The sequence below is a fragment of the Seriola dumerili genome, unplaced genomic scaffold, assembly GCF_002260705.1.
Source record: "Seriola dumerili isolate Sdu_G_001 unplaced genomic scaffold, Sdu_1.0 BDQW01000291.1, whole genome shotgun sequence".
Lineage (NCBI taxonomy): Eukaryota > Metazoa > Chordata > Actinopteri > Carangiformes > Carangidae > Seriola > Seriola dumerili.
The window spans coordinates 738,483-766,463 of record NW_019174546.1 but is presented as its reverse complement, the minus strand read 5'-3'; the positions used below and the strand labels follow the sequence as shown (position 1 = coordinate 766,463).

Here is a 27,981-nt window from a genome sequence, read left to right as displayed (position 1 = left end):
TGTCTTCTACCGGAAGTACATACTGGGCGGAGCCACCGATTCTCACTTCCTAGATGCACACTGCTAACACTGCTGCACAATGAAAATACTTAATTTCCTCAGCTTGTTTTCCACATACCTGTTAGCGGAAAGCCTCAATATCGAGGTGAGTGCATATTTTTTGCATGTGGCTCCAATATCCCGCCTATTTGTGTGTTGCACGTTGAGTTTTACCTGAAATGCCGTTTCCATGTTAGCCTTCTGTGCTAGCCAGTTAACTGCTGTTTTGGTGATACGCCTGGTAGCTTATTCAAATGACCATATAACACATGTACATTTATTTATGTTCTTTCACTTGTTTCTCAGGATAACGCGGGGCAGTTCTTTAGCAGTGGTCATACTAACAACTGGGCTGTTCTGGTGAGTATGAATTGATGCTACATCTTTGCTAGGGGACATGCTGATTGATTTGTTTGGCATTAAAAAGGCAGCAGCAAAGTCTTTTTAACTGGCAGTCTAATTAACTGGCATCTCTCTCTTTTGCGTCCTCCATGTTTGATACTCAGGTGTGCACATCCAGATTCTGGTTCAACTACCGTCATGTGGCCAATACTCTGTCTGTGTATAGAAGTGTTAAGAGGCTGGGCATCCCTGACAGGTAACTGTGGTAAAACTGCTTTTCTTAGTGTGTCACATACATTGTGTCAGTTTTAGATTTTGAATGGTGATAATAATCTAAAGTACAGACAGGTATTGAATAGTTTGTATTTATAAGGTGCTTAGTTTGCACAAATCGAAGGGGTCTGAACAATTTCTGAATGCACTGTAGTTAACAGTTCTGTGAGCACACTGTTTGTTTTATGTGAAAAACATTTTTTTTTTTTTTGGACAGCGAGTATCTGCCAAATAAATGTACTGTAATGTTTTATTGTCAGACTAATGATGTGTACCTATATATCATCCACTCATTTTATTACTTAATAACTTTAAATCACCTTTGTCATTTTCTCTTTCTCCAGCCACATAGTTCTGATGCTGGCCGATGATATGGCATGCAACCACAGAAACCCCAAACCCGCCACAGTGTTTAGCCACAAGAACATGGAGCTGAATGTGTATGGTGACGATGTGGAGGTGGACTACAGAGGATACGAGGTTGGTTCTCATTACACTCAGGCAGCTAAACGCACAACTGTATTATGTACAACTGCAAATCAGTTAGTCTTACTCAAATCTGTTTGAATTTAAAAACTTAACACATTAAAACTTTAAACTGCCTAAACCTACTACTTTTCAGAGCCTTTTCTTCTGTCTAAAGGAATGATCACTCTAATTTCTAAAGCATCCGTGTCTTGAAGCCTGAAAAATAATTGACATAAATGATCAGAACTAGTTGACATAAATTGGAAACTGAATAAATTCTTACCCGATTTGCAAGAGTTGAAGCAGCATGTCTTCTTTTTAAACTTTGTATATGTGTCTGAATTTGGTGTGAAACAAGTTTGTAAAGGAGTGTGGACTAGTGTTAGTTAAAATCTGAAATGTGTAACTTTCATAGCTTGCCAACTGCACAGCACTAGTGGACGGAGGTATCCCGTATAGTTATCCACCTTCTTTATAAAAACTTAGTAGTATATACCACAACTTGATAGCTATTATATACAAGTGTTGCAGGGAATTGGATGTGTTATAGTCCACACTGTTTGTCCAGTGTTTGCTCTGTCTGTTGACCAGGAAATGACTTGATGTAATTTCAGTCCTTAATAGAGGAGCACCCAAGTGTTTTTTTGTTATGGACCAAGGCAGAGCCACGCCGGCTTTTCCATTCTCGGTCACAGTTTGTTTTTGATTATTTACTCTGCTTTGTGCTGGTTATTTAAAAATGAATAAACTCCGCTGTTTGCTGTCAAATGGTAATCATTCACAAGAAAAACTGATAAGGATGAAGCGGAGAGCAAGAAGGAAATAATACAACGGTTAATCAATTTTCTGTTTAATTAAAAGCTAAGTGGAGTAGGGTAAAAATATTTGTCTGTCACTTTAGACTGACTCTACTGATGCAGATGAAAAGTTTAATCATATTGTCTTTTTGACAGTCACAGTCTCCTCGCTGTTTTATTAAATCCAGAGTCCTGAATAATCGTTTATCACTTCCCATTCATGCTAGGTTATGAAAATCGAGTTTTGTATTCTGCCTGTGTTACAGGTAACCGTGGAGAATTTCTTGCGGGTTTTGACAGGAAGGCTTCCACCCAGCACTCCCCGCTCCAAACGCCTCCTCTCTGATGACCGCAGCAACATCCTCATATACTTGACAGGTAATTAAAGGACAAATCCACTGGCAGATACTCCTCTTAAATTTAATGAGTGTGTAATATTCGGTGCTAGGAGCTATTTTATGATTGGAGCATTATGATTCATTTTCTGTGAAGGCACATTGCCTACACCTCTCAACAATCTGCAGAAAAGGGAAGAAAACACAATCCTTATGGCTTTCTTTTATATGTGAAGGTGAAGAGAGCAAGATCATAGCACGGTTTCCACCAGGAAATAATTTTTCCGAAGGTAGCAAATCATTCAGATCTTGACGTATCTTGTCTTGTCTTCATTGTAGTTTGTAGAGTATGACCTCAACAATAGTCACTCTCATTAAATTTATGGCAGTTGTTGAGGGAAATGGCGCTTCTGCTCGTTTCCCCTAAAGGTTAATGGGTTTGTAATATTACAGTTAACTACCTTTTATCATGATAGCCAAGGTGGTCTTTGTTTCAGGTCAAGTTACCCACCTCCTCTATAAAACACTGCAGGAAACCCTACATAGTAAGAACAAGAGTTTCCTAGTTGAGAAGAAGTGCTGACAGATGTAAACTTGTGTAGAACTACACTGCATATCAGGCTACTAAGCTGTTGATGGAGTATTCTCCTTCTTGTAGCTGCATTCGTTAAGTCATGTCTCAATGTGACTTCATGTCCATTTGGTTAGTCCTGTATGGAAATATCCACAAAACAATTATATTGGTCCAGAAGGTGAAATAAGGAAATAAACACTATTATAATGTTTTGAGATGGACTCTATGTTTCACCACAATTGAAATGTAAAAGGACAAAGGTTTTTTTTTTTTTTTTATCTACAAATTCTTTTTTAAAGGTGACCGCAATGAAGAAGCTGTAAATTGATGACCTGAAACAGTGACAATTATTTACCACGTATTCATGCTCAGTACTTCATATTGTAGTGTCTTTCAGAAAGTCACATGTGTCTCCTCACTCTTGTGATATATATTTTATATATTTAGTTGAAAGAGTCCGTTTTCCTAATCATCTTCATCTGTGGCTGAATGTTACCGCGTTTGCTTCTCCCACACAGTGCACACGGCTGCCAGCCCTTTTCATGTTTCTTGTTATTTTGCAGTCCATAGGATATTTTTGAATTATGAATCAGAGATTAATGAATTATTAATAATATGTGTTTGTTTAACAGGCCATGGCGGGAATGGTTTCCTGAAGTTCCAGGACTCTGAGGAGATTAGTAATGTGGAACTGGCTGATGCTTTTGAGCAGATGTGGCAGAAAAGAAGGTAAAAAAAAAAACTGGCAAGAAACATAAATGATTTAAAAGAAAAAGGCTTCACAAAAATAACATCCCCTATTGTGTCTCTTCTATTGAAAGTCCACTTGACTTGGTCTTTCTTTCCCATGAGGGCCAGTTAGCTGTTCAATGCTAGTAGCTGCTCTTTGCTCACGCTCTACTCGCTGTGCAAGTGCACAGTGTTTGTTGATTCTCTCATTTACAGCACTCGGCTGCAGCTGTGCTTTCCTGCAAAAATGTGGATTTTTTTCAAGGACAAAGTGTTTGAAATTCTCTTCTTGTTGCTGTGGGGAGATCAGTACACGGTGACACACAGTTCAGTATCACTGTGGAATGTGGTCAGAGGTGCATCAGACATTAAACTTTAAACCAGAGAAGGCCAGTGAAACCAGGTTTTTAAGGATGGTCTTAACTTTTGCTTTAAAGCCAGTGTCTATAGGTTCTATTGTACTGCCTGGTGAGTGAGTGCAAACTGTATATTCTATATGCAGAGCTGTTTAAGAGCAACTTATCACCAGACTGAAAAATGTTGGTCCACTGTCATCTCTGCTGGAAAGGGAGTTTGTGTCTCTAAACACCCAGAAGCAGGAGAATGGTTGGATCTGAGCAGAGGTGTGCTCTGATGCACGTAACCACACCCAAAAGTGATGCCAAAGGGGGACCTGATTCACTGGTCTTGAATGGCCTTTACAGTGCAATTATGTTGTTAATAACAAAAAGTGTTATACATGAACAATGTGGCTGGAAACGAAGCCGATGACGGTGGTGTGGGTGAACCAAAACAATTAAGATACAGGCTGTAAAATATTACCGTGCTGAAAGGCTCCGCAGAGCTGAGGGGAAATGTCTGTGGGCTCATCACTACGAGGGAACCCTTTTGAATTAGAAGTTAATTAAATCCATTGTTCATGTAAAAATAGTGATTATAACAGCTTTATATAAATACTGTATTGAACAAAATACTGTCAGTGTTTGCTGTTGAAACGGTGTTGAATTTGAGTCAGTTCCACAGATGAAACACATCATATATCCCTCAAACTGTAAGGGAATTACTATTATACATATAATAACACAACCTCCTATGAAGGAGGAACTGTCTCTTTTCATGAATGGAATTGTGTTACTGTTCAAGGTGCAGTGTTTAAATTTTGAATTGCTAGACACTAAATGAACTAAAGCAGATTCTCAGCTTCCCGCACCTATATTGTCCTTCAAACCTATCAATAGAATCTGGGTTATAGTCGAGCCCCAGGCTGCTAGATAAAAGCTTAGTGACGCCAGCTTTGATGCTGATGCGATAATTGCAGGCTTGAACCGCCAAATTAGAGCCACTATAGAGACTTTGCCACCTCACCTCATTGTCCCCAAACCATGTTGTTTCAGTTGACTGGATATAAAAATCTCATCATGTTTGTCTGAAGCAGGGGAAATTTCTCTTTAATAGAGGAAGAAAGGGAGGAAGAGTGGGGGGTGAAACTATGTGTGTGTGTGTGTGTGTGTGCATGTGTGTGTATGTGTGGGTGTGTAAGAGGAGCTGAATGGAGCTGTTGGTTTTTCTTGGTCACCATGGCAACTGCAGCATGAAAGATGTTGAGAGGGTTTGTGTGACACTGGAGTTTATTCGAACAAATGGATGAATATTATGCCAGCTGTGGATTCTCTCATCTGTTTTGTTTGAGAATGTACATAATCCTGTGTGTCTGTGTCTGTGTCTGTGTCTGTGTCTGTGTCTGTGTCTGTGTCTGTGTCTGTGTCTGTGTGTCTCCAGGTACAATGAGCTGCTCTTCATCATTGACACCTGTCAGGGTGCCTCTATGTATGAGAGGTTCTACTCTCCGAACCTCATGGCTCTGGCCAGCAGTCAAGTTGGAGAAGACTCCCTGTCGGTGAGTTACCTGCCCTCATGAGGACGAGATAAATGAAAAATCATCAATCAGTTTGTCAGGTTTTCTAATAAGCTGTGAGGTTTGATAGCACACTGCAGCTGAAGACCAAGCTTGAGTGATTCGCCCCGTAAGACAAACTTACCCTTTCCAAAGATGAAGTGCCAGGTTTATTATTACGATTATAGTGGTGTGATCGTCCTTATTATTCTATCAATACTAAGACGAAATCTACACTGCGACACAAGACAGTGCTGCTCTTTTACTTCCATGTCTTCTACTTGAATCGTCAACTGGTGAGGACGTGCAGCTTTAACCCTAAGTCTTTTAGCACAATAACAACAACAGCAAAGGGTCAAATGAATAGTGAGTTATATTGTTCAGTTTCTACATGAACATGTTTCATAAATACATTCACAAATACGTTTACAAGTCACTCCTCATTTACTATAGTTCACCACAATTACCCTTGGTCTTTCTGAGTGTCTGAATTATGGATTGTTTGTAAAGGTATTCATGACATAGTGCCTTCAAAAATTCAACACTAGAATGAAACGAGTAATGTAATGCGACATGTTCGAAATCTCAATTCACTGCTCACAATTGATTGTATATTATGTATCCAGTAGTGAATGAGGGAGTGATTTCGAACTTCATTTATTTTGTTCACTAACAATTCTTTGGTACTTTTATTTACAATTTCTGGAATAAGTTTAAGTTCGCTTCAGCTGGGTTTTTTTAAAGACAAATAATTGCGTCTTCTTTCAACTCAAAGTGTCAATTGACTGTACAGCTATTACTGTGTAAGCTGTTAAAGCAGCTATAATTTGGATTTTCTTTTTTTTTTTTTATAACAATGTATCAAACGTGTGGCAAGGGTTGCTAGTATTGATGAACCAGATCTACAGAGAATTATCACCTGAATCTGCAGCTCCCCTTGACTTTACAGAGCCTTTACACAGTATGAGTCTCGGCTCACTGTTTAGCTGTCCGGCTCACAACGTTGCTGTTTTGGCTCAGCTTCACTGCTCTCACTGTGTGAGCAAAAAAAACTCACTGTACACTGCCTGCTCAGCACCAAACGGCAGACAGTGTTGGAGACTAGCTGGTGAACATAGCGGAGCAATTAGCAGCTAGAGAGCCACATATTTCCCTCAGGAGTTGGTAGAGAGTGAATATTGGACTTAGATTTTCCAGGTGGCCAGAAGCATGACTGTAAATGAATATAAAAGCACTGTTCTAGAGAGCATTAAAAGATAAGACCACCCTGTACTTTAATGTGATGGCCGTTACTCATTATGGCAACCTGTCACTGACGTAATTCCTTATATACAGTAAAAACAATATTTGGAATATCTCTGTTTGTTCAGCAGCTTTAATGAAGTATTTGTGGTTGAGGTACATAACTGTTTTCCTTGTCATGAGTTTTGAAACAAAACTAAAAATGCCACCAAAGCACCTGGGCTGACAATATGCTGTTGGATATTTAATATTCTTATTCTCACGTCTTTTTTTTTTTTTTTAACCCCATCTCTTTCTAGCACCAGCCAGATTTGGCCATCGGAGTCCATTTGATGGACCGTTACACCTTCTACCTGCTGGAGTTCCTGGAGGACATCCATCCTGCGAGCAAAACCAACATGAATGACCTGGTGAGGATGTGTGTGCTTGTGTTCATTTTCTTTTACCTAGCGTCATCAGAGAGTTCATGTGTACCATAAAGCTGCAGCTGACGTTCATTCTCATTATCAGTTAGTCATTATTCAGTTCCCCAGAGCCCAAGATGACAGCTTTAATTTTTGTTTAACCAACAGTCCAAAACCAAAGATATCCAAGTTATATTAATGATGTAAACAAAGAAAAATAAATGTTTTGTATTTTTGCTCAATAAATCGTTATAATTGGATCACATGCACTAATCTTTGACCGAAACTTAATCGACAACAGTTTTGATAATCAAATATAATTGACTGAATCATTTATTAAGCAAAATACCAAATTTCACAGGTGCTGCATTTCTGTTTTGCGTCATGGTAAATGAAATGATTCTCTGAGTTTTAATACATCGCTTTGGGCTTTAAGAAACTGTATTTTTTCTATCTTTTGACATTTTACAGATTAAACAATCATTTGATTAATCAGGAGAAAAAAAATCATCATAGAATACTCATTAGTTGCAGCCATAGAGTACAGCAATTATTAATGCAGGACTGTGGCAGGGAGACTTTCTTTTTTTTTTTTTTTGTTTTACCTCTACCACAGTGAGACAGTGTCTGTCCTGCTCTGCCCTTCTTGTCTGTCTCGCATTATAAGGTTTCTCATCCTAAAGGAGCCAGATGAAAGTCACACAGGACTCTGCACTTAAAACAGAATGTCTGATACTGTGTTAAGGTTGTTGGCCTTTAACACATAATGGCGGAGATGGTGAGTGCATGCTGCTCCAGGCCATGCCTCAATCTCAGCAGCACCTCCCTTTTCATCTTTTACACTCCTGCAGAGATCCACTGGCCCCAGGGACCACTCATCATCCCCACCACCTACCCCACCTTAACCTCACCTGGAGTTACAATCAAAACACCTCAAATCCTTACTCAGGGACGCAGTTCAGCTTCAATCAATTAGTATTCTTTTTTTAATTTTCCTGTTTTTGAAGATGCTCTCTTTGTTCCTGTGCTATTTGGTAGATTTAAGGATCAATGCTATGGATTTCTCTGACAAGCCCACCAAGTTTTTCTTTTTTTAATCTGGACTGCAAAGGCTCGCCCTTTGATGATACTCAGATTGCCTCCACCTTCCCTACAAAATCCTTTAGCAATTGTGTGTTTTGGCTGAAAGAGATAATGTTCACCTCGGTTTAATGATTTTATTTCTCTGTTAAAATGAAGAACCCAGTCGGACAACACACTGATGAATCACACACTTAAGAGGATTAATCCACAAGTGGTTACACGCCAGGCACCAAAAGATTTGTAATTGATGATGACATGCACAAATGTCAGGCTTTATGCCTCTAATCTTCTCCACTCATTGTCATGTATTTTAACACCTCCCACTGCAGTTCTGACTTGAAGCAGCTGGCTACAGGTTGCAACTCACTATTAGTGGTATTAAAAGGAGATGACAAACTATTTACTATTGTCTGAGTATTAAAAGAGACCTACTCTAACCTTTTAGCTTAACCTCCTCAAAGCAGCATTAGTAGATATCTACAGTATTAATATTTGTATATAATTACAAATAAAAACATATAATTGTTTTTGTTGGAGCCCCTAACTTTTGCGTAGTTTTTTGTATTCACACTATCTGTTGCAATAAGCTGTGTATTCCTAACGCACCATTTGTGGTTTCTCTGCTTTCCCAGTTCAAAGTGTGTCCCAAGAGTCAATGCGTGTCCACTCCGGGCCACCGTACCGACCTGTTCCTGAGGGACCCTGGAAGTGTCCTCATCACAGATTTCTTTGGTAGCGTCCGCAAAGTGGAGATCACCATGGAGACTATCAACTTGACTAATCCCATCGAGCAATTGGAAGAGAAGTAAGATGAATTAATTTATTTGTTGTCATTAGTAGAATGTTTTCACCCACCACTTCATAATTAAAATATGAATAGTAGCCTCTGATGGAAGGCCAGATCTGTCAAATAGCAATGTGATCTCGACATACCGTTTCAGCAGTTGTCAAGCTCTGTGTAGAACACTAACCCTAAGAAACCTTGACTTGGCGGGGACGGGCATCTGTAACAATCTGCCACCCTCAACAAGGCTTGACAAAAAGTTTCTACATTTGAATCTCAAGAGTCAAAAACCTTCCTTTTGAAATGTGGAAATTGCGTACTGGATTTCCCCTTGCTTTAATCATTTTTAAGTGCAAATAATAAGCTTGGCAAAGAGCTTTTGTAGATTTAGCTCTAGAGGGAAGTGATTTTTTTTTATAGGTGGATTAGGGGCAGCCTGGATGAAAAAGCCTTAATTGAGGTCGTCCTCCTTTTGTTTTAATTGAAGTGCTGCGGGCCACATTTGTTCTGTGTTTGTTTCCAAACTAACTAGGCTTTGATTTCTGTTTAGAACATCTCTCATTAGTCATATTGATTTTTCTACTAATGATGTTTTGAGTGGCCCGTTACCGGGAGAGTAAACCACACTGAGGATGTCGCTATGACTACCTTGTAGGTGACATCTGTGTTTGACGTAATAGTACAGCTCATTCAGATAGTATTTACTGATGTTTATAAAGCTTTACTTCACAACACTGTCACATAAAGACAAGGCTACAGGCTCTTCAGGCTACAAATCAGTCACTCTTCATAAGTGCCACTGAGAGAGCAGCAGTGTTTGTGATTGATTATCTCTGGCGCTACCTTGTGATCAGCAGGGCTACATGCATCTGAATCCAGTTTTACTGCATTTGCTCTTGGTGTGATACATGGCCTCGACCACAAGATGGCTGTAGCATCAAACTCTTTAACATCTCCTGCTCAGTGTTCACTGTGCCTTGTGACATATTGTTTGCTCTCTCAGACAGTTGCACTAATCCCATAACCAGGAGTTTTTGGAAACACACAGCTAATGCACTAAAATGCAAACAGTCCTCCTTATATTGGCTCATTAAGCTGTGGGTAACGAATAGATTTAGGTGCTCTACAAACAGATGTGGGAGAAATTAAAACTTTATTCACGATTACCCTCCCCCCACTCCTGTTAATTTCATTAAGCTGGGCTTTAATTGAACCACTGGGAGGTATTATAGTCAAAGAATCTAATGCGGTTGACTGCTAATTAGTAATTAGAGGCAATTGCCATACCAAATTTAGTCATCGGCTGTTTTGGCCTTAGGCTAGTTAGTCATTGCACACAACTTCCCCTATCACTTTATTATTGATTAAGGCCAACACATTCGGTGTGCTGATCCCCCATGCAACACAGAAACACAGCACCAGTGTTATTGAGCTGGCTGTTGCCCCAATTCAGTCCTAGAGAGACGTTTTATCTCCAATTCTGATGTAAGAAAGCAGCAATCCCCTGATTCATTTGATGTTTAATGGAGTTAAAGTTTAGTGATGCACCGAAGCAATAGTAGCATCTCTCTACTCATGATTAAAAAAAACACTGTTGTGAAAGTTCAAACATATTAGGGAGTCTAATAATTAGTGTTTCTTTAGCCCCATTCAGACAAGATTAATATGACAGGGGGGTAATGAGGGATTTGTTGTGCTTCTCATTGGCCAGAATCTTTGCCATGGGCAAATTGCAAGACATGGTATACAAGAATATTCTTTGAGAAAATCATGACCTTCATCACCACTGGGCTTATCAAATAATGTAGTTTAATGTTTTCATTAATATTAGCATTATTAAGTCATTTACCCGTAATTGGATTATTTGCACAGACAGTTGCACAAAGGGCTCTTTCTGAATGCAAGAACTGGTGATTGTAAGGTAAAAGTGTTGATAGTGTATTATACATAGTAACAGCAGATAGGCAGATTAGTCGCGAAAAAATGGGTTGAAAATGAAATTTACTTTTTAGTAGTCATACAACACTGAAAATGTGTGATGAGCTGATGAAATTCAGCAACAGAAAATCCAGCTTTATGCACAGAAACGAAGAGATGCTTTTTTAAAATCCAAATTGGTCTCTCTGGATTTAAAGAATAGGAAAGATCAATAAGTGTGCCAAGTAATAAAGGTAATTGGGGCTGTAGTTATAATTGGGGCATGGAGTGAAACATCACAGGAGTGCTCAGGATTAAAGTCACTTGAAGGTAGTGATGAAATGTTTAAGTCAATTAATGGAATGATAGATTGAGAGAAAATTAACTGGCAACTAATTTGTTTAATAATTGTCCATTCATTCATTTTTCAAAGGAAAAAATTCATATTTTTTCATACAGCTTCGTAAATGTGAGGATCTGATAGTAAACTGAATACAGTTGGGTTTTAGACTAATGGTCAGACGTAAGAAACAGTTACATTACAATACATCACCTTAGCCTCTGAGGAATGAAAATGGACACTCTTCACTATTGTCTGACATATTATAGAAGAAAACTATTGAGGACACCCTTTGCCAACACATCTGGATCATCTCAACAAACAGAGACAGGATTTTTATGAGACCTCTGTCTGGATGCCACTCATAAAGTTAAATAATAGCATTTCATAAGACTTGAAAATGGGTTGTAGCGAGCTCTGTGTGTTCCCACAAATGTCCTCTGAAACAAGCTGTTATTAAATATAGTGCTGCTTTAATCCACTTTTGTCAGCTCATTTGGCCACTCAGACAAGTGGTGGAGGATATTTAGAGAAGATGGGTACATGTGTGTGTGCATGCCTGTCTCTTACTAATTCTCTGGCTCACCCTCCTCTGTCGCTCTCTTATTCTCTCTTCTCCTCTCACCCATTTCTAAATGGCCATTTTTCCTCAGAACAGGCTCTTCCATTAAGTGGATTGCACTTGATGGAGAGGACATTTTAAAGGACCCCCCTCAATCCTCTTCATTATACATGGGCTTAACAGATTAATGACACTGTGCAGTTACGTACTTCCAGCGTTAGGTGGTTGTTGACCAAAACACGTCTTCTTGGGGGTCACACGACTCCCAGGATAATTACAAGTACCAAATTAAAGCGGAGTTCACATCCAATTGAGTCATAAAGTAAATGTAATCTAATTTGTGACCTGCAGCACCGGATAGTCTGCAAAAACTGCTTTGGCCATTAGCAGAGCAGATGTTAAAAGGAAATTTGTTTGACCTTAAGATGGCAGCTAGAGACAGCAGTGATACCAGAGCTGGAGGTGGGGAGGTGCAGTCACATTTAGAATCAGCTAAGTGGATTCAGAAATCCACTCCAAAAAATCTCTTCATGGAAAATAAAGTGGAAAGTGGTTTGAATTGAATTAGACCTCATGTCTTGTGCTAAGTGAAAGGGGGTGAAGGGGTGGGAGCGGTGAGCCATCGTTGCCCTCGGTGACATGTTTCTAGTGGCAGAAAGAGCTGGGGGCCCATAGAGGGGCTCAGCAGGAGATGTTCTCCGTGCCAGCCAGCCCGGCCTGTTTTCTTCGGTCTGTGTTCCTGTCTGTCAGAACAACTTCTGCCTTACCACATACACGTGTTGGGAAGAGAGAGGGGCAGAGAAATGGAGTTCAATAGAAAGGGATGAAGACAGGAAGTTGAAGAAGGAAGAGCAAGAGAGCAACAAATGTTGAGCACAAAGTAACTTAGAGAGAAGAAAGGGACAAAAAAGAAAAAGGAGAACAGGTTGCTTCACTCAGCAAGTGGTTGGAGGAGAGCCATGGTGGCTCACTGGGGGATATGGCCCACTTTGTCAGCAACTGTCTGACCTGAACTTTCTTTGATTATCCAAAAACAGCCTCCACTCGACTGTGACCTTTAGCTGAGACTCTTCTCTCTGACTCTGTATCAGACTGTGATGTTGGAGACAAACTGTCTTTCAAAAAAGATATACATGGAGGCACACAAGCATTTCAAAACTGCCCACGGCAATCGTGGCAAGTTGGTGGATCCACACAGTTGCAACGGGTTTGAGAAGTGTTTGAACTGAGAGATGTAATGTCATTTGACAGTTTTGTTTCCTTGTTTTTATGCATTTTTTTGTTTGTCCTATGTGGTTTTTGTTGAAGCCCTGATAGAGTTCATAAAGATGGTTCAGTTGCATGCTTCAGTGGTAAACCTACAAGAACACAAAAGTAAACATCTGAAAGATTTAAGAAAGTAATGCTGTGGTCAAGTAAATCAGTCAGTGGCAGCCAGAGCTGGATATATTTCTGTATTGTACTTTTCATATTCAAACCCCATTTGTGATTTATGCTGATAAGAAACACCTTGCCACTGTAGCTTTAAGGGATAAGGCTGGCATTATTTGATATTTTTGTTCTTGTCAATCTATCCCATGAAAAGACCAAAGCCAAAAATGGTCTTGTCAGTCTCAATACTGTCCAACCTTCCAGACAGTCTGTTGTTCTTCTCCCTAAAGCCATTCATTCCTACTGAGGATCTTTAAAAAATAAATGGGTCACAAACATGTACTTTCATTTCTGGAAAAGGCTGATTCATTTTCTATTATATACATGGAACATATTCTTTTTATTCTTTAGCAAATGTTACTAAAACAGTAACGGTAAAATCAGTGCGTATTTATTGCAACAGGACAGTATATGAGGGAATAAACAATGGTGCCTCTGGTGACATGTTCCTTCATTACAGTGAACAAACAACAGAACAAAAAGCGACAGTGTGGCTCATTGATGCGTTTTAATATTTTTTTTTTAAATTTTTTCCTTTTTGGATAACAGCAGTTTTAATACATCTTGTCTCACATTAGCTAATGTCTATTCATCACCTGCCACATGGTTACCAAGAACAATGTGGTTTAGGGACAGCTTTTCTAACGGCACAGGTCCATCTTTTCTCTTAAAACTGAGCAGAGATTTGTCCTGACATTACACACTGGCCTTGGTTACAGGGATACACATAGCAAAGTTGTCCAATGGCGTGTATGTGTAGTTTTTTTTTCCTGAAATGAATCCTCTGCAGATTCAGTAAACACTTAGAACAACTAATCACTGTAAAATCTTTAACCTTTCTCTCACTAACATATGGCTCTTTAGTCACTACATTCTGGCGGCAGATGCAGAAAACTACAACTCCCAAGAACAAATGCTACAATGTGGTTTCCTCCACAACCCAATGATTTTTGTTTCCTTTCGTTGTTTTCTTTTGTTTTATGTTTATCAAAGTCTGTTACAAAGCTCAAGCTTACCACCTGCCAGACTAAAATACCCTCGTATTTACTGTGCGAGATAAGACCTGAGACTGTATATCATAACCATGTTACAGACTGACTCAGGAAGATTGTCTGCCTGAGGAAAAGCTCCAAGTTTGAAACCTGTTGCAATCCAGATTAACTGTTATTTGAAGCCTTTTGTTGGATTTTCTGTCCATTAAGTTCCTGTGTCTGTGCACATTTTGAGCAAATTAAATTCTCTCGCTGTCCTACATTAAATAACTCAGCTTTTTTCATTTGTGCTTTTTTCCTCACGCTTGTGCAGAATTCTCTAGTTTTTCTGGATTCAGGTGATTTAGTGCAACACAGCAAAACTCAAAGTTAGCACACTTCACAGTCAAAGTTTCACTTGTATTTCTTTTGTGTAAGAAAATCCAAGAGAAGAAGAAAGCACTGGTGGGTGTAAATGAGACGCTGTGGAGAGCTGATGCCACTGTGTAGCATCAACAACAAACATTAGCTGTATCAGAGTTCGTTTACTTCTACAACAAATTTAACAACAACCCTGTGTGAGTATTGAAGTTGACCCTGCAACTCCTTTTAACTTTCAGGGATTGCTGCATTGATGATGGTCTTTAGAAAAACTAACCGAAGTGCTGAGTGCACTGTGGATAGGACAGGGGGCCTGGGAACTTGGAGCTCTCCTAACACTTCTAAAATCATTAAAATAAAAAGGTGGTGAGTGGATTGCTCGGAAGATAGATTTTTAGGTGGTGCTTTACTTGAGAAATGTGTTTTGTATGTTTTTCTTTTTCATTTGTTTTGTCCTTATGAGTTCTGAAGTGATATAAAATGGCTCCATCCAAGAACAAGATGATTTTGACTGTCAATGTTCCTCAAGATGATTTTTTTTCATTCATTAAGAGGAAAAAAAAAATGGGTTCATTTGCATCAATTTGCGCTGCATATCATTGACTTGGCTCTGAAATGATATGTCAATCACGCACACCTCTGCTACACACACACTGCCAACAGAGACACTGGAGTCTGTTCCTCTCCCCGACAGCTTTTCTTCATCACTGGGTAATGGTGTCTCACACAACAAAAGCTTGATGTTTCCAAAGTGCAATTTACTTACTTCAAATAAATGCTAAAAAACGGCTGTTTTGTGTGTGTGTGTGTGTGTGTGTGTGTGTGTGTGTGTGTGTGTGTGTGTGTGTGTGTGTGTGTGTGTGTGTGTGTGTGTGTGTGTGTGTGTTGTGTGTGTGTGTGTGTGTGTGTGTGTGTGTGTGTGTGTGTGTGTGTTGTCTTTCAGTGCTGTGAACGGAGAGCTGCAAAAAGAGATGCACTCATATGCAGACCAGCTGCCAGTTTCTGAGATCATCCATCAGGTAAGAGACCAACAAAAACCCCAGGGTCAGTTGAGGACTCTCAAGACCACATGAACAGGCCCAAGTTGATATAATCCAGACAGTTCTGACATCCACCTTAAGAAATGATAGAACATTGAGTTTTTTGTCATCTTTTGTGTCATGTGTTTGCAGCCATTTATTTGGGCTCCAGTGTTTTTCATTTTTTTGAAGTGTGTCCATGCTCACCCTTAATTTGGACACAGAACAGAAAGTTATGTACAACATCCACCAACAGATGTCTTTGTGCCGTTTCCATGGTGACAACTCTAAGTGTGAAATGCAAGTGCTTTCTGGTCTCGGTGTGGAGGGGCCACCGTGAAATCCAGCTGAATGGATAGGCATGATTGTGGCGAGGAATTGTGCATTCATCTCATTCTCAAATGGATTGTGGCTCTCAGGCGGGCGACCTTCACAAATGAACACCTATTCCTCCTTATTCCACCTTTACAATGTGTGCTCTGCATTTAGAATAGCTGGTCTCGGGTCCTTTATCACTCTTGTAAGATTTTCTATTATGAGCCTATTAAAAATGGTATTTCTACACTTCCATTTCAACTTGTGCCTATGAAAAGTAACAAAGTCACATCAATCTCTGCCACAGGCAACAGCAGTCATTATTGTTACTTACTTTTGGGATGCGGCTCTGAGAAACCCATACTTATAAACACCAATATCCCTGCAATAGCTACTAAGTCTGTGAAGCTCATGGTAATCAGTTTTTGCTGCTATAGTGTGGAGAAGTGTTTATTAAACTCCATAGTGATTAAAAAATGACTTCCTTGTCACTGGCACACATCCTCAGTGATGTTCCTGAGGGCATCGGGTGTTTTGGGTCCTTCTTCATCATACACTCTTGCTCAGGTAATCCAGCCAGGGTTGATCAGACAGTGGCTATGGATCACTCCTGATCCAAAGCCATCTGGAGGTTCTCTCTGCAGCCTCCATGTTGGATTTGATGGCTTTACTTTTTGCAGTCCCAAGTGTAGACCTTGCACAGTTAACGGGCAGCCCTACTTCAATGGGCTCACAGTGCGCCTTCCTGTTACATGGACTGCTTCCGCACATGTGCCTCTTCCATATGGTCCTCACGGGGAACTGTCATCTCTACAAGGAGTAGCTGATGATCGCATCACGTTTCGCCTCAACAAACTTAGCATAACGTGATCTGGGAACCTGAGCTGCTGCTTTGAGTCTGACGCAGAGGTGAGCAGACCAGCTGCTGATTCTGGGCTGTGGTTTAAGCATCTGGGAATTTGTGACCGCTTGGGTGAAACCTAGATATAATGTTTGTAAAGCTCACCGGCTCTGTGCCCACCATGTTTGTTAAAATGCTTTGTCGAACCTACCCCAAACCTCGGGGTGACGAAGCGCATGCGAAAGAAACCGTCCTCGGTAACCAGAGGTGGAATGCTATTTGTGTAAGTACCGGAGCACATCTGTGACGCACATGCATGAGTGTACGTGCATGGTTGTGGCTCATTTCGAAGGTTATTTAACCAGTGGCAAGTTTACTTACATTAGTTGGTCATTCTGGTGCCCTCCGGCAGCATTACACCGATGGATCACAGTATGTTGGTAATGCCGTTAGTACAACAGCCACAGTTGGAATGGCCAATGGGCATACTGAGACAGATCCTGGTGACTGACGCATTGGTAAAACAAGGTTCTACAGGCCAAGTCTTTCTCTTTACCAGCCCTCTCTATGTGTCTGTCTCTGAGATAGCTCATTCCTCACATTTTTTGTCCATATTCAAAGCTAAGTAGGAGTGACCTTGTCATTGTCATAACAGTTGTTAACATTCAAGCATTGCATCCCCCATACAGTGTAAATTGGCCTTAGCTGTAGGTGCACTGTCTAAACCTCGTGGTATGTCATTTTGCAGTGCCTCCTAAGGATTATGATTTCAAAATTAAAACAAAAGGAGACTATTTAACAAGGTATTTTTGCTGCGGAAAATGTGACAGTTGGGCAGTTCTCTCACTTTGTATGCCTAAACCGATGCCAAATAATTTCAGTAGCTGAAGTAATGCCAAGTGTCAAATCGAGCTTTGAGATTTTAAAGCCAAAGCAGAGGATCAAAGCAGCTGCTTTGTGGGGTTTGTTTCCAGAACAATAGACACCACTTCTCCAAAAAGAGGTACAGTGATACCATGGCCGTTTCTCATAAGTAAGCAGAGACAGGGGCATCAAATGAAGCTGCAAAAAATTAGTCCGTTTGTTTAGGGCAGATCCATTTGCAATAGAGCTGGTTCACATCTCGGTCACAGTGGAGTTGGAGTTGCAGATGTTTGATTTTAAAATGATTTTCATCTTCTGTGTGTAGTTGGACACTAAACTATTGGTGTTGATAGCAAAGGTCAGATGGAGCTGAACTAAGTAAGTGGAGAAAAATAAAATAAAAACCAAAAAACAAAGCTCCTCGGCTCCTGCTGCTGGACACATTGCCGGCTGACATCGACTTTAGTGTGAACAAAGAAGTCACAGTCATTTGGCCCAGAGAAACAAAGCTGACCACAGGTCTGAGCCCTGTCAGATACTTATTGAGTATCGTGATGGGAAACAGAATGGGGTCTCCACACAGCGGCACTCTGGGAAATTAGCTGAGGTCTGCCTCAGAAGCCTAGCAAAACACAGACCGCTTTCAGATCTGCTGCCCGTTGCTTCTGTAAGAGCGCCCCATAAACTATTTCTATAATTTTCAATATGTAGAAGCAGTCACACTATTGGAAGCTCAAACGCTCACGCACACAAACACACACCATTAAGCCTCTGCCGTCTGCTCCTTGGCTTCGTATCTTGGCTCGATCTTTTCTTTTTTCACCCCTCTCTGTCTATTCATCTTCATACGTCCTTTTGCTGTATTTCTCTCTCGCTTTTTAAATGCACCCACACGTACAACACACAAACACACTCGTCAACCCGACGACCCCTGCCAGAGATTTCGATTATCGGCCAGCACTCCTGCTGGGTTGAAGATGGGAGTCCTGATAGACTGAGTCATCTTGCTCCCCCTCACCGTAGTCCATCTGCACTGCTGCAGAATTACCAATGTCCATAAAGTCTATTGACAGCTGTCCTGCTTTTGATTAGCTGTCATATTGGATTCAGCACTCTGAGGTAGAGATATGAGATTTCTGTGGCGGCGCCCTTTGTTGTCGCTGATCAGATGCACTCATCTGAAGAACTAGATGTGATTGTATCTCATAAGATTTGATGTCTGAAATATTCCCAAGTTGTCTGAAGCTGAAATCAGTTGTGCCACCAACAAAAAAACAAATCTTCTCACTGTGTTCTATCTTCTAAGAAAAAACATTTTTCCATTTGCGAGTAGACCAGCTGATGCCTTGTAAATAAAAAAAAAAATAAAAAAAAGTCGTCAGAGTGACTGACAGTGGATATATAAGGCTGTGCTTTATGGCATCTGTATACAAACTTCCCCCCACTGTGTATGTGGATGTGTGTATTGTGAGGAGTTGATTAATGCCCTGTCACTGTTGGCAGTTGTCTTGCTAGTGGTGACAGGGTGAGTCCCCTCTTCCTGCCACCTTCTGTTTCCAACCTCACACATCTCATCACGTTGCCAAAGCCTAATCACAATATGTTCAGTTCTGGAAATAACTAGAAGGAGCTCTCTATTTTCTTTTCTTTTTTTTCTTTTTTTTTTTCTTTTAGTCTCGTGTGTATTTTTGTATTTTTTTTTGCCTCCCTCACTGCTGTGAGTCCTGGTCTCTGGCGTCAAATTGTTATTTGTTCTTTTTCCAGCTTGACGCCACACCATATGGCTCCAGAGAATTGAAAATGGAAACAGTGAAAATTAATGCTGTGCCTCCCTCCCATCCCTCGCCAAATCCCTGTTCCCCTCACTCAGGCTGCGACAATGACTCTTATCAAAACTAGATGTTGGGATCTGTGGATAACAGTCCCAACCCACTCTGACAAGCTGCCTCCATTTAATCAAATATCAATTAGAATTTGCTTTGCTGCTCTACAGTTACAAATAATATCTTCTACAAAAGCAAAACATACCTTATGAGAGAATACTCTTCACACCGCTTTCATTGTCCCAGCACTTGCTGAAGGCTTGAATGTCAAGGCAGTACGGTGGAGTGTCTTGGCAGCATACAATAGCTGCTGTTCTGTCATCTGGCTCTGCACAACCTAAATTTGCTGCAGTTTTGACCTTGGAGCACCAGGGCGTTTCAGACCTCCCTCAACGACCATTAGCATCCTCCATGGCCATGTTAATTAGCTCCAATCAATCAGATGGGTAGCTGTTAATTGATTTTACTGGTGAATTGAATACGCAACACAAAGCGTGTGTAATGGAGGCAGGCTGCTCGGGTGTAGGTCCCTGTCCTCGGCAGTGGGATGTGAATGGTTCTGTCAGTGAAGGTCAGCACAATCTTGCTTCTTTTCTGCTCAGCTGTTCCTCATCTGCCTCCTTCATGTCTGCTTTTCTCTGTCAGAAGAAGCAGCATTCTTTTCTGTGTGTGTGTGTGTGTGTGTGTGTGTGTGTGTGTGTGTGTGTGTGTTGTTTTTTAAACATCAAAACTCTCATACATGTTTGCCGGCAGATAACGGCAGACATTTCTTGCTTATTTAATTTTTAATTTTTTTTTTTTTTTTATCCAAGGCTACTCATACTTTAAAGTAATAATTAAAGTGATTATTCAATTCTGAGATGTATCAATCAGTAATGTAATCAGTTGGATGATGAGGAATTAATTAACACTCAATACATTTATAACTATCTAAAATGTTAATTTCCCACATTCTGAAGTTATTTATCAATCTAAAATTTCAAACATTTGCTCGTTCCATTTTTTAAATGTGAGTGTTTCCTTTTTCTATATTTTGTATGACGGTAATTTACATACTTTTTGGGTTGTTGGTCGGACAAAAACAAGCAATTTTCTTTGAACTAGCAATTTCTTTTACACTGTTTTACACTATAATCAACCGGGCCAAAGTATGAGCAGATAGTAAGTTACTGGAGAAATGTGACTCTTAGGAGACGAGCCTTGAGCTCAGTGGTGGATAAAAGGGGGCAGTCCAGAAGTGAAATACGGCAAAAGAATCACATCATGTATTGATTCTTTTTTTTTTTTCGATGGGCTGACGAATATGATAAATAAAATTCACCATAAACATCACAGCTGATTCTTTCGCCTTTTTCCATTTAGTCCATTTTTTTCCTGCAACAAACTGAATTTCAGTGCAATAGACACACACCTGCTTCCCCCTTGTGTGTTTTATGGCATTTACAAACAGTGTCAACATTACATAGTTTGTCCACCGGAGAGTAATGACAAGTTTATTTTTCAAGTGTAAAATGTCCTGCTCAGTGTATATATTACTCACTGTAGGCCACTCACCAGGATCCTTTCATAAAGAGTGCCTGTTTATTTAAAAAAATAAAATAAAAACTATATAAATCATGATGGATTGTTTTACTTAATTACTACTATTCAAATAGGGCCTCAAAATTCCATCAGCATCAGTCCAACTAAATTTAATATACTATACAAATATTCAGTTAATCAAAAATAAAATAACAAATTATTTTATAGTGAAAATAATCATTAGGTGATTACATTTCATTTGGTGAAAATGTCTAGTTTCTTTTTTTTTCTTTTTCTTTTTTTAAATTTGATGTAAGCAAAAGTAACGGTGTATTAACATTTGATGAAAATCACCTAAAAACAGAATTTGCCCAGGGTGCCCAAACTCTACCATTCAACTGTATCACTGTTGTATCCTCGGACTTTACGCTGCCTACTTCGCTTCTCTCTCTTTCTGCTAATGTTTCTCTCCCTTACCTCCCTCTTGACATATGCTCCTCTCTCTCTGCCGGCTCTGCTGACGTGGCTTCCTGTCATAGTCGATCCATCTCCCTTTGCTACTGCTTACCCCTGGGACTTGGGTTTACACACATGCACACACACGCACACACACACACACACACACACACACACAGCCCCAATCACGCACACCTCTGCCTACCATTGTCACAGAGGTCAACTGCCCCCGATGGCCACACGCTCCCAGTCACCTCTTATGAACATTCCCGCCCTGGCTCTGCCTCGTCCTCCAGGTGTTTCTCTCTCAGCTCCTCCCCTTGCCTCCCTGCCGGCCACTTCGTCATCGTGGCTGTAGCTGAAAGTGTCATAACTCAGATTTTGTTATGTAGCACAGATCTGAGGCTTGTAGTGACGTAGCAGCAGAAAAACGAACACTGAATTTATCATTTGGACCACATTTATGTTTGGAATCAGTGGCCATGTGATAGTTGTCTAAACTGTCAGATCAGTATTCATACGACTATGTCAGCGTTGCCACAGGACAGATCACTGTTGTGATGGCCCTGTGTCCCTTTTGACACAGGAAAACATGGAGAACGACAGCTCAAGCATGTTGGCTAATTTAATTGGGATTTGGGTTTAAGCCTCTATTTCAACAAAGCAAGAACAAACATTTCAAAATTGACCGGCGTTCAAAGCGGTGAGGGGTTCTCCTCACAGTCACTAAAAGTCAAGAGCCTGAAAACCAATCAGAAATCACGGCTCTCCCTGGATATCAACCAGGACAGAGGTCCTCCTGTTTCTCTGGTAGTCCACTGTGAGCTCTTGTACCCTGTGACAAAGCTCTATTGGTCCTTTGTACTCCACTGTAATAATAGTCTCTAAGGTGAAGACAGCAGATTTCTCACAAAGAATTATTCACTGGAATCATTCATGACAATATAGTGAAAAGTTCCATTTTGCCAAAAAGACACTTCATATCTTTTTATTAAATTCCTTCAAGGTTTGCACTCCAGATATTATATGAATCTGGACGCGCATGTAAACAGGAACTGCACTGGATGGCAGAAAGGAATATCACTGGAAAGTTTGTGACTACTTGTTAATTCCCTCAGAGGTCGGTACCGTCAAGATTTGTCAATAATGATAATTTGTGTGTCAAAGTGAGCCAAAGCTCAGAGCTGATTTATTTCACCTCCACGAGCGAACGCACTGATCATGACAATTGGATCCCGTCCAGTTTCACTGTTTAAAAAGTGGTGTGACAAAGCTCTGTGCTGTGCAAACATTAGGGGAGGGGTACATCAGATATAGAAGCAAAGCAACAAAAAATGTCTTTGTCTCATGTTTTTGGAGTCCTTGCTTATAATAGTCAAAAATGTGATGGCTTTGTTCAACAAGTGAACTTTGTTTTCGTACAGAAAGAATGAAATTTGTGTCGAAAATGTAGCCCTCCCATTCAGTGCAGTGAGACCAGCCATTTGATCCTGGTTTCTCTGATGTAAAATCCTGTTTTCTTGCAAACCACTGTGCAGTCAAACTGATGGATCTGTTGTTCAAAATGGCCTTCACAAACACATTTCATCTTCTAACTGCCAACTGCATCAATCGTTTTTTTTGTAAAGCCCCACAAAAAATGATATTGAGGGGCTTTAAGTACTTTAAATATTTTTGAAGTTCTTGAATACCATTGAATACTCATGACTACACAAACAACAAGTTAATAACATGATAAAATAACATCCTTAGGTTTTTACTCATGAAGAATTTAACAATCAAAAACTGCTTCAATAGCACTGTGTGTCATATGTCATCAGAATCTGATTCAGATTCATAATACATAATCCTGATTGATGTGTGGAAGTACATTACATCAATTTTCCAACTTAGTCGTGCGCATTTCAGATCTCCCATAAATGTCCCATCTGTGGCCTGAGATGAGATCTCTCCATTGTCTGTGTTGTTCAGTGAAGTCACTGTCTCTTAAAGCCCTGAGCTCTTACCACTACATAACCTGCAGCTTTGCGGCATTCTCCTATTGAAAGGTGAAGCTTCGGCACCAGTCTGAGGTATTGAGCGTTCTGGACCAGGTTTTCACTAAGGATATCGCTCTACTTTGCTTCTGTTTATCTTGTCTCCCAGTCCCACAGCACGATGCTGGCCACCACCATGCTTCACCATTGGAACGGTTTGGGGCAGGTGATGAGCAGGGCCTGGTTTCCTCCAGACATGAGGCTTAGAGTTGAGGTCAAGCAGTTCAATCTTGGTTTCATCAGACCAGAGAATCTTGTTTCTCACAGTCTGACTTTCCGTTACGTGCTGTCATGAAGCTTCTGCCTGGTCACTCTGCTCAGACTCATAAAGCTCAGATCAGTGAAGTGCTGTAGTAATGGTTGTCGTTCTGGACGTTTCTCCCATCTCCGCACCGGCTCTCTTCCCCTGATTGTTCAGTTTGGCCTGGCATCCAGTTCCAAACTTCTTCCATTTAAGAATGAGGCCACTGATCTTGTCCTCTCCCCCGGGTCTGTGCCTCGACACAATCCTGTGTCTGAGCTCTCAGATACTTTGACCTCATGGATTGGTTTTTGCTGATTGATAGATTGATTTGTGAAAAAAAAGAGAATCTTAGCATAAGACTGTATGAATGTGAGAAAAGTGAAGGGGTCTAAATACTTTCTGAATGCACTGTATGTAGGAAAGACGAGTGAAAGACTGTTCCATTTCACAACACGACTCGTGCCACAATTCCTGTAGGCCTGAATATTACTGCAGTCTTCTCTTTTACTCTTTCAACTCTGGTTATTGTTGGACAATGTTGGGCGATGAAAAATTAATGCAAGCTGAAAATAATAATGAACATATACCATGTGAATGCAGCTTTAAATGAGAAAGCTCTTTGCTTTGGACTTCCAGCCTTGACTCTGTCCAACACTCTGCCTTTGGGCTGATGTCAAATCCAAAGGCCTCACTGTTTCTGCTTTAGCATTCTGGCCGGGCAGCAGAGCTCTATTGATTTGACTTGATTGAGCTGTTAAATAAATTTTGAGTCAGACATAATCCAATTTTACTCGCTGTCCTCACTCTTTCTACATTAGAAATTGGCAGCGTCGTCACGTAACCAGGAGTTTGGATTGAAAAGACAGCCTTGAGAGGATGGTACCCTGCACACAGAGGTTGCAGGGAGGCATAAGTACACAGCCACGCACAGTTCCTGAAATAAATATTTTGCTATAGTTACCAAGAGCTGTTAAACTAATAAGAAATTACAGTAATTTTCACCTGCCAAAGCAATTGATAGTCATTAAGAGACATGTAATCTCGGCTGTTCTAAATGCTTCTTCATGATTAGGATCAGGTGCAGTGTGTTATTTTAAAACTCACTGTGTTATACAGTGGGTCAAGTTCATCATCAGCCCCTCTTCACAAGCTGAGATAATGCTGCTTTGTGCAGAAGGAGAATTACAGTCAGCCATTGAACAGCTTGTTTGAAACGTAGCCATTGTTGTGCTTTGATTTGATTGGCTGAAGGACAGAGAGTGTACACTGGTCAGCAGGGAGAGAAAAACTGAATATAACTGAGGTGTTAAAGTGTTACGGTCTCAGCCAGTGGAGATTTTAGCTGCGAAAAACACATTTTACTGGCATTTGGTGCTCAGTGGGTGGTAATTTCAAACTGCACATATTAACACACTCTACAGAATGCGCCAGGCTTTTATTTTTGTATTCACAAATACAGCAAATGAGTCCACTGTACTTATGCCAATTCAGCAGTTATCACTTTCTAAAAAGTGAAATCCAGCAAAATGTTAGACATCTGCTCAAGTTGTACAGATCAATTTATGTATAAATTGCAAGGCAATTAGACAGTTTCAGCAATGAAATAGCAAGAGTCATCAGGATTAGACGGATTCTCTATCTGTACTGCAGTCAGCTCACTAAAAAGGTACGTGCTGGTTATTTTATAGAACCTATAGAACCAAACAGTGCCACCAAATCCTGAAGTTTTCTTCCAGCTTTCTGTTGATGTTCTGCATCACAGCTGAACTGTCAAACACTGGTCTAGGTTGAAATTAAGGAATTTGGTGATGCTGTTAGACACTAAAACTAAATGAGGGATACTTGGGTATCCGATCATAAGGTGCAGTTATTAATTTTGGGCCAGTACGGGGCAGAAAAACTAAAACTGGTTCAGAGATAAAGCTCAGACATCCCTGACCTCTGATTTTCTAAGGTGACAGTATTATGTGTATTATGATGTATTTCTATCCACCTGATTAATGTGAGTCAAGGGCTGGGTGTTCTGGATTTTATTTTCATCGTGGTGATGTTATTTTTGTTTTTGCACCAATACTAAAACTTACTTGAAAAACCAAAACAAAGTGGCTAAAAAGCTGCAGATTTTTGGTGATAATTTCAGTATCACAGTTACTGATTAATGCAGGTTGCAGATAATGCAGCAATGCAGGTAACTTTGTATCCTGTTTTTTGGCTGCAGTCAGACTGCCAGACTCTGGACTGGGCCTTCACACCTGCGTCAAATCCTCCGGGGTCTGTCAGTCTGGCTCCAGCTCCTACTGCAGTGTGTCAAGTCAATATGGATGTGCTTGAGAAGGAGAAAATATACACTGGGTACTGTAGTAGCACTGAGGCAAGCTAGAGAGAGACAGATCTCTCAAGCACTTGTGTAGCAGCTCTTCCTGTACTGTGTGACGATCTTTCCATTGTGTGTACAGTTTATGACTCAGGCAGACTTGGAGTGCGTGCTGTGTTCATCCTCTTTGCCAAGTCTTGGGGTTATGGCTTTAGGGGATGCCTTTTCTGACTGGTGATTTCCCAACTGGATAATGACAGCTTGTATAGCGACGGATAACAGAAATCTCTTAAGTGCGTCCTCACAGCCTATCTGTAGCTTTGTCGCCAGCGGAGGAGTTAGAAAGATTTTTTAGAGGTTAAATCTCATCTCTCCGCAGAATATTGCAGCCACATTAGCATATAAATGTGCTCCTTGTGAGATGCATGTTTAATATGGGCGAGATTTAAAAGTATAATCATACACAAAGTGATGATGTGGCAGTGAATGGGACAAACACAAGACAGGGGAGGTGTACTGATGAGCTTTACCACCCGCTTTTTTGTGCGAACCTCTGTGTTTGTATGTGTGAGACAACAGATAGTGTACATAAAGTGTTTGTAGAGATAAAGTGAGCCTATGTGTGACTCTGCGGCTGCCTGCCTGTGTGAATGACAGGACAATCAGCCGTGGCTTCAACAGGAGAAATATACACACTATTACTAACCTGCAATCTCTCCCCGCTCCTCTCCCCTTTCATCCCCCCAATGCCCCCACCTCACCTTACCTTACCTTGCCCCCGTCCCTCCCCCCCCCGTCCCTCCCCTCAGAAACCAAAGCAGAAAGACTGGCATCCTCCTGATGGCTTCATCCTGGGCCTGTGGACTCTAATCCTCCTGGTGTTTTTCAAGACCTACGGCGTAAGGCACCTCAAACACATCTTCTGAGGCCTCAGCATTTACGCTGCTGGATACGTGATGACTTGAAGCTGCAGACCTGAAGAGGGAAGGTGCAGTTTGTGACGGGCTTATTTTCCTGAAAATACAAAGAAGATGTATGGCACCACAACGGCTTGTCCAGATACTGTGGGATGCTGTTGGTGCCTTTTTTGTTTTCTTTTTTTTTTTTTTTTTACTTTTACTTTGGGATGACTGCTCTCCATTGGTGAAATGTAAACATTGGTGAATTATTTCATTTGTGACAAGGAAGAAGGGACAAATACTTCAAAGTGGTGCATCAAATATGCAAAGCCCCTCCTCTCCATGAGCATACCACTAGCGGTACTGCCATTTTAAACAGTTTTCTTAACTGTGTCTTTTTTGAAGGACTGAAACTTATTTATTTTTTTTGTGTCAAAAGTTCTGTTTTGTCAAGCCATTGCATAATCGAGTTGATTTGGTTATAAATGCACTGAATTGAGTCTGCAGATAAGAATTTAATTTATTTTCAAGAGCACGCTGCTCTGCATATTTCAGCAGCAGCCTTTTTGTTTAAGTGCTACTCAGAACGTCCGCTCGGTCAGAAAAGGAAAATGTGGGATGAGGGCAGGCTGATTGGCTGTGAGTGGGCCGTGGAGAGATTACTATTTAATGTCTCCACTGTCCATATACATTACACCCCTTGACCGTCATATCACGCTTGTGAAGGATAACAATCGCACATAATCCCATCTCGCATGATGGACCCATCCACTTTCCCATTCACCAAATTGCCCTCCCTGTGGAAACATCCATTAGCTCCCCAGCCTTGTACTCTGCTGATTGTATTTCTGGGTGATGGACAGCTATTTCCCCGGCCATTCTGCGTCTCGCGCTACAGCAGCGATAAGTGAGTGATAACCTAGTAAGCTGCCGGCTGTCCCAAATGAATCTTGTCTATGCTGGGACGTGTTTTCCCCTTCTTTTTTTTTTTTTTTCTCTTCTCTGCCTTTCTCTTTATGTGCAACCACTCTGCATTAGGCTCATTGTTGGGGGGGGGGGGGGGGGGGGGCGGAGTGACTGATG

The 27,981-nt window shown here is 40.7% G+C and overlaps 1 protein-coding gene across 1 annotated transcript; it reads left to right on the top strand.

The window, feature by feature from the left end:
• The first annotated feature begins 37 nt into the window (after positions 1–37).
• On the top strand, positions 38–27,958 carry pigk (phosphatidylinositol glycan anchor biosynthesis class K). Its single transcript, XM_022758323.1, has 11 exons — positions 38–145; positions 346–399; positions 546–637; positions 999–1,134; positions 2,186–2,297; positions 3,461–3,557; positions 5,337–5,454; positions 6,993–7,103; positions 8,813–8,985; positions 15,510–15,585; positions 26,809–27,958. Exons 1-11 carry the CDS (start codon positions 80–82, stop codon positions 26,923–26,925), a joined length of 1,152 nt encoding a protein of 383 aa, XP_022614044.1. The 5' UTR covers positions 38–79; the 3' UTR covers positions 26,926–27,958.
• The last annotated feature ends 23 nt before the right edge of the window (positions 27,959–27,981 follow it).